The following is an 8200-nucleotide window of genomic DNA, read 5'->3' as shown; positions in this document are numbered from 1 at the left end:
CAAGAAGCCTCCTTTCTAAATTGTGAAAAAATAACTAGGACAAGGAGAGCTCCTTCATTGATGTCGTTAAAGATAATTCAAGGGAGGATAGTAACACTTAGAAAGGAAGAAAAGAGGATAATTCAAATGAAAATAAGACTACTTCAAGAAAGAGATCAAATGTCTCACCAACAATTGGAAGGCTATTGATAAAGATAAATGAGTTTCCTGGTATATAGGTTTTGAAACATTCTTGCTATTTTTTCCTGTTTCTTTTGTAAAGCTAAACTCTTCGATGGTTTTATGAGTTCTTATGATGTTTATCTTTAGATCTTTTCCCTTTCTACTTTAAGGCATAAGATGTTAGTAATTATTATTGGTAGGTTTTTTTTTAATAGTGATGGCTTTAACAGTATAGTGGTGACTTTAATAGTATGGTAAAATTAGTGTGTGATCAAATCACTAGTTAGATGATTTTTTAAGTATTATTTTGCTAGGTGATTATATTTGTTTCTTCTAGATGTAATGAGCTGAAAATTTTCTCTTTTATTTCTATTATTATATAATTGTTGTATTTGAATTGAGGGAGCTCTGCCAAGATTCAATGTGAGCTCTTTTGTAGGGAATAAAAGACTTTAGGACTATCCTTTGCCGATGCTGAAAAACTGAGGGCTTTCTGTGCTTGCTATTGTAGGGATCGGGCTTGGAAGCGGTTTTCTCCGCCTGGTTGTGATTTTTACAATCGTTTGCATTTCAGTAGATTTTAACAATTCTGTCATTTTTTTGTTTGTTTTTGATTGGTTATAGAGGAATGTATTCTTCATTTATTTTCAGATCATGTTCTTGCAAACCCATTTTTTTAGGAGAACCCGCAATTGTTTTAAAAATACAGAGCTCACATTTATCTCAACATTCTGTTTGAGTTCTTCATAGGTGAATTGTAGATCCTACATGGGAAATGTTTCATCGCACTTAGTTCGCTGATGGATAAAAGCACTCCAGTTGAGATGAAGACATCAATATTTGATTTGAGGGAGCTCTCCCTACCATCTATTAAAAAAAGTAATTTAATGATCATGTTCATTTTTTTTTGGTTATTGCAAAGAAAGTGGGGGCTTTTGTTGTTGCACAATTGTCTTGAATTGTTATGCTCATACTATTCATTAGTTATGTCAAATAATAGTATAATTAAATACTTCACCAGTAAATAATTTGGCGACCTATAGTAAAAAAATCATCTTTATAAGTTCCATCTACACATTTGTGAGCTGTGTATGCGATTAAACATGAATTGAAGACATAGAATCAATAAACTTTTCAATCCTGATCGATGAGGAATCTTGTACTTGATTAGACAGTTTCACAAACGTTTCTAGCAAGCATCTGAAAACAAAGAATCAATAGATGTGGAAATTTTTCATACAGAATCCGGCAGCTTTGTGGGAGTGTTTGAATGAATAAATTTTGTACGAAATGAATTATAACCATAGTAGATAATAGCAGATGTCATAACAATTGATGGAGAGCTTTGGGAAGCTGTGTTTTTGCGACAAGATAGTTCATTCTGTCTGATGGATGGAAACTGTCCCAAAATACATACTTTGAAGCATCTGCACATGTGCCAATACTCAATTCATTACACAAGATCGACGCTTCCAGAAGCCCTGTTCCACAACATCCTCTCTGCCCTTCTAAAAACCCTGTACCATTTCAACAACAATAGAAAATATATATTAATGCTCACTGATTATTTTAAGAAGATTCTTATCGTATTTCATGATCCATATTTCTTTACAGCTCTCTTTCATTCGATAGATTATGGAATGATGGATTTATTGATATAAACAATTGAACATTATTTTATATCTATCTATTTACACGAACGATCAGAGTTGAACACGAAAAGATATGTAGTTAGAACAAAAGAAGTCCTAAGTAAAGATGACGTTCACATATCTCACTATACTTCGCTGGGATTCTTGCAGCGTCATAGAGCTGGGAGAAAATGTATAAATAGGCAATCTTTATGCCATCTATTCCGTTAAACATCTGCAATAGTTTCAGCATTTTCAAATTAAAAATCATCGCCTCTTCGTTAAGTTTCTAAACACAAGTCTCCTTTCCGAGACCGTACAGTGTTATTTGCGACGGCAAGCAGCCAAACGGAGGAAGAGATGCCACCGTCACTCTACGTACGCCCAACTTTCAAAGCTCCTGCATTTCAACACATGACAATAAATACATGATAAATTCATAATGACATTGGAGTACAATTCTACAGCTTAGAAAACATGATAGAAGTCTCTGTTTGAAGAAATTGCCTCTAAGAAACTCGACAAAAGATTGAGCAGATGTTCTCTGTACTACCTGCGATTATATTCAATCTGAAGAATTACGTTCACGTAGTAGTTGTTAAGATAGTCACTACTCCCGATGCTTATCAAATAAATAGCGCCCGATAGAATTCTTGAGGCGTTTGCAGCGCCCACTACGCCGGCTAAATCCTCTCTGTATTGTCTGTAGAGCTTTAACTGATCTTCTAGACTTAAGACACTATGTAGATGGACTAAGTTTAATCAGTTTCTAAGTAATATGATTTCTCATAGTAATGAAACACGCAAATTACTGACATAAATTTTGGCAGTGCCATGGTATAAACCAGATCCTCCAGAAGCAAATGAAACTCCTCTAACAATGTTAACTCCTTTAGCATCCGGGTCCAAATAAGCGACCGTTGTAGAGCCCAGTCCAAGCATGGATGCTACGAAGGACAACACAAAATTAAGGCAAAGAAAATATAATTGAAATTACTTTTAAGTCATTGAATTACAAGAAGAGGAAAATCCCAATATGAATCAGATGGCCATACCGACGTAATCTATCGCTATGAATCCATTGGAAAATTGACCAGTTGGCTTTTTCGCAGCGAAATCTCGTCCGTAGGGAGGATGGTTGCTCTTTGCTAATGTGAGGAGATAATTGTTATTTCCTACGTCAACTGTAGAATCTCCGAACGATATTAAAGCAGGGATTACTGCAGAATATACAGATGGGCCTGCAATCAATACAAGAATTGCCGCTATCAATAAATTATCCATCTCTTTCCAGCGATATACGGTCTAACATCTGATATATAAGTAAGTGACAGGAAGTCCATTTTGTCGAAAAATAATAAGCACGTAAATGGCAGTGATTTTTCCTCAATATTTACATTGCAATGCTCGTTTACTGCCTTGCAAAGTACGGTAACTGTCGTACACTCTCAGAAAACTTTATAAACTCGGTTAATTCATCTTTTACTGGACTTCTACACAACGCCTTTGTCCATATTCTTACCAAGAAAAAATTGATGTCTATTTAGGTCGGTAGGAAGTGGGATGATTCTCTAACCTAAGCCTTGACTTTAAAGCCAGGTTAGTTTTTAACTGCAAAAGGAATTATACAATATATGTTATCATTTATTTCTCGTGGAGGTTGAGTTACTTCTTTGTTTGACCTCTAAAGGAGGGTGATGACATACAATTGTTACTTTGATGTATAGGAATAATTAATTTTCAACCTTTTTTTTATCTAAATATATAGATTTTTCTATAAATTGTAATTCTGCTACTTCGTTATTGGCTATTGGAAAAAAGAGTAAGGAATAAATTTAAATTTGTTAACAAAAAAATAGTTAAAAATAAAAGTTGTTATTACTCCTTGGTACTTGAAGTTACTCCTTGGTACTTGAAGTTTTATACATCCAACGAACATAAGCACAACAATGGTCACACAATTCTACCGACAACTATCTTTTTTTAATTTAATGCACTCCTTAATCATATGATCTCAATCTACAATGTCACTGCAAGGGTTTCCACAATACGATGTTCAACGGGAAGTTTTGTAGGCTACAACCCTTTTTATTATTCCTTGGATCTGAGATCTTGTCAACACAAGTAGAATCACTAGAAATTTAAGAGTAGCATATAAATGTCAAAGAGGAGAAATATTTTTAGATTCGGTACTAGAGAATTCTTGCAAGAAACTCGAGTTTTCCCAATGAAACTCTCACTCTATGCCAAGTAATCTGACTCATAAAATATAGAATAATATCAAATTTCTAAGGACTCAAATAGTAGATTAGATACAAACTTCAAAGTCCTTATCCAAATGCAAGTCTTGTAACTATCCTCAGAGTTACACATAACTAAATCCCTTAAGATGTCTATTCCTCTTGACATGGATATAGATTTGCTTGTACTCGATAGAGAAAACCCTTATGCACATCCACTAATGGTACAATTGTTTTTTCACTACCTGTGTTATGGTTTTCTCCATTATCAAGTCCCCCATTTTTTATTAATGAGTGATTTCTAATTATCATCCATTAGAAACCTAACCATTTTATTATTATTCATTATATTTTTGCAATTGTATAAGTAGGTAGAAGCAAGAAGTTGGGTCTCAATTCTACAAAAGTCCACAGATTGAGATCATGATCTTTCAGAAATGGGCACCCATTTTTTAAAGAACAGGCACCCGTATTAGGCTTGGGTGCCCAATCTAAAATTCAAAAAATGGGCACCCATTTTTTATTTTCAAAAAGTAGGTACATTTTTAAAAAAATAAAATAAAATTAATTTTTTAAAAATGGGCATCCATTTAAACAAAATAAAAAAAGGGTACATGTTTTTCGAAAATTAGGTGCCTGTTTTTTAAATATTCAATTTTTTTACCAATTTAACTTTTTTCAAAACGGACACCTAGTTTTTGAATTTCAAATAATGGGTGCTTGTTTCTTACAACATGGGATGGGATTTTTTTTCTCTTGCCTCAGATTTTGGTTCGGTATTGGCTTGGTGAGACCAAGCCTATGACTTGACCTCTCAAGTTTTGGCTAAAGCATTGAACTGACAAATTCACGCTTTGCCATAACTTTTAGAGGGTCTTCTCGATCAAATTCTTTTTACAAAACAAAAACTCATTAGAGTTCTCACTTTCTTGATTTCATAAATATAAATTTTATAGTGTTATAATTTTATTTACTATTTTTGCATTATTTTTTAATCAAAGATTATACCTAAATGTAAACTAGCGAGGTTCACTAAAACTTTAATAACTTTTTTATTTTATGTCAACCTACATGCAAATTTTTTTTTTGAAAGAAGTGAAATTTTGATCAAATTATGGTGTCCATACACAAGAGGTTTTAAAATTTACATTTATAGACAATTAAAAATTAATAACAAAAACATTATTCAATTAAAAACTAAGGAAAATTATTATCATCAACCTTTGGTGTGTTAGGTAACTTCCATTGAAAGGATTTACAAAAAAATTATTTATTTGTGTCAAGTTATATTGTATGTACAAAAGTGTGGTATGGTCCTGAAATAGGCATTTTGAAAAAGTGGTTTTTAAAGATCCATACCAAAAAAAACTACCGTATGGGTATACAAATAGGCTACATATTCAAAAAGTAGATTCCAAGCAATATAATTTTTATTTCTAATTTTTTTTAATATTCAATGTCTAAATGTCTAAAGTTTTGACATCAATTCACGAGAAATTTTAAAATAGGAAAAACACTTCCTTTGTTTGTCCAAAAATGAGACCCAACTTCTTGCACTTACCCAAGTTTTCGGTTATAATTTTTCTTCTATACTCTTTTTCAAGATATTTGGTCAAGATTATTTTTCATCTAAATTAGAGTTCCTTTGAGACAACCTTGTCTCACAAATTATAGTCATGTCTTGTTTTGTAAACCTAGAAAATAATCACACCAATAATTTTGGTGAAATCATAAAAACTATTGCAAATTAGCATGAGTTATAAAGAGATTGAGAAATTTATGCAGAAAGTTGTTTGAAATCTAGATTGGTTGATTCATTGTGAATATTCTTTCAATTAGACAAACTCAAAAATAATATCTATATTTGATTTTTCTTCGTTATATATATATATATATATATATATATATATATATATATATATATATATATATATATATAATTTATTATATGTTGTTAAGTGTTTTAGTTAGGCATCTATAATTGTTCACTAATTTAGTTTAATTTTCAATCATTTTGTTTCTATTCTTATAGATTTTTATGTATTTTTTTAAAGAAAATTTTGAAATGGTCCAAATATATGTGTACACATAACTGAAATGTCCACATTGGAAAATGCATCCCAAGATTCAAAAAAATTGATATTTTACACAAGTCCTCTAATAATTGAAAGATCATTGGATTAAATTAATTTGTGGAAGCGGCATTGCATTATAGATTGGAGTCCCTAGTATTTTTATTTTTCTTTAGTTTTTACTATAAGCATGATAAGTCATGGAAGGCCTCATTTTAAAAATAAAAAAACTAAAAAAAATTCTTTAAAAAAATGTATTTTTAGTGTCGACCAAAGCGTTTCCCATGCCTACTAGTGCAAAGAAAGAAGTCAAGGTGAAAATCCTTTGGGATTTGTATGCATTTTCTAAAGATGGGAATCAAAGGTCGTAAGTGGAAAAAGATGTTTGCTATTGATTTGAAGGATTTATTTGTTGTAGGGGAGCTCTTCTATGGCATCTCGATTCTATTGACTTTAACTAATGTTTAAATAAAATTTTATATTAGAAGTAATGTTTTAAGGTTCATTTCTTAGATCACAAGGAGTTACAAGAAAAATTTATATTATATTATTGACAATACGATATAAAATATTTACCACTTATCACTAATTTGAAATAAAACATGATAAACATTCAAATTAAGAATAATTCTTAATTATTATGAGACTTTAAATAAATCAACATTTAAGATCATACTTTCTTACCCATATTATATCATACAAAGAACATCCATCTAACACAATTCTTCTGTCTACGGTCTTCTTTCCATATAATTTGTGATTGTTTATTATTAATAATTGATATATACAACTAATATCTATCAATAACCCTCTACAAAAGAACTAGTACTACACCTACCTTTCTCCTAATAAGCTATTGCAGGTTAAAATAATTTGAGGTTCTTCTACAAATTGGTTAGATAGGAAAAAAAAACAATGTTCAAGTAAGTGTAGAAATTTTGAGCTTATATACATATACACACACACACACATATATATATATAAAATTTTAGAACATGACAGTATAATACAATACAAAACTATTTCATATGTATCACAATAAAGGAGGTAGTAAAGATAATTGAAAAAATGATCTAGATATCTAACTAGAAGTATATTAATTTAGTACAAAGACTAGATAAATAATACAGGCTTAAGCTACTAGTAGTGTTTATTATTTAATAAATACATATTATACTTTTAATAAATTTGAATAGAATTCAGATAAATTGTCAAAATTTAGGATTTCATCTTTTTATGCCTTGGATTATTTTAGTGCAAGGATTTCATTCATATGTAATTAAATAAGAAAGAGTTATGTTACACATTATTTTGTATTTGTCCCTTAAAAATCTATAGTAGTCTTCAAGTAAAGAATTATAGTTTTGGGGGGTAGGAAAATAAGAAGAGACTTGATTTAAAATTTGAATCATTAACCTAGAGAAATTAATCTACATTTTCAAGAAGGATAGAGGATCAACAAGAGAGGAGTATTTTCTTAATTTGCCATTGAGAAATTTAACAAGAAAAGAAACTACAATTGAGAGGTTTCATCCACTATGTTTATATTAAACTATCTCATTTCAAATGACAAAAAGTATTGGAAGGAGGAATGCAAGAAGGGATGTTGGTTCTTTATGTGTGAACCTTGGGCTCTATTTGAAATACCCAATTTTTTTCGATTCTACAAACTATAAAGGGATTTTACAAACAAAACTCAACATGAATGACAAGATTAAAATATGTCTTTAGTTTACTCATGGAATGTAAGGCCTAAATTCTATTTTTCCATCCATACTCTAACTTCCCCTTTCTTGAGGTATTTTTCTCACATCCCAATTAGATCCTAGGCTCCAAACATAGCCTAGAGTATTATTTTACGAATATCATTTTTTTTTCTTTTTACTTTCCCTTTTACAAACAAACACTTGAACATTCAACACTCTTTCTTAGTGGGCCCTACATTCCAACATGAACTTCGAACCTTATGTTTTAGTTCCTTGATCCCAATCTCATCATCTATTCAATCTATCTACATATTTGATCATAAGTCCTATAACATGCTTGGAATTAAATACCTTAGACAATAATATCCTATTCCCTTTTAGAGTTTTAC

At 30.8% G+C, this 8200-nt stretch overlaps 1 protein-coding gene across 1 annotated transcript; it reads right to left on the bottom strand.

The window, feature by feature from the left end:
• Positions 1 to 1351: 1351 nt before the first annotated feature.
• On the bottom strand, positions 1352 to 3079 carry LOC149577844 (GDSL esterase/lipase At5g22810-like). The gene is made up of 3 exons (XM_089793988.1): positions 2849 to 3079; positions 2347 to 2740; positions 1352 to 2193 (listed from the first exon to the last, which is right to left on the bottom strand). Exons 1-2 carry the CDS (start codon positions 3075 to 3077, stop codon positions 2580 to 2582), a joined length of 390 nt encoding a protein of 129 aa, XP_089650114.1. The 5' UTR covers positions 3078 to 3079; the 3' UTR covers positions 1352 to 2193; positions 2347 to 2579.
• Positions 3080 to 8200: the final 5121 nt, after the last annotated feature.

Source organism: Cupressus sempervirens, chromosome 1 (assembly GCF_028749045.1).
Source record: "Cupressus sempervirens isolate cs-2001-9-10 chromosome 1, ASM2874904v1, whole genome shotgun sequence".
NCBI lineage: Eukaryota > Viridiplantae > Streptophyta > Pinopsida > Cupressales > Cupressaceae > Cupressus > Cupressus sempervirens.
The sequence above is the reverse complement of the archived record's forward strand: the minus strand, read 5'-3'. Positions and strand labels throughout refer to the sequence as shown.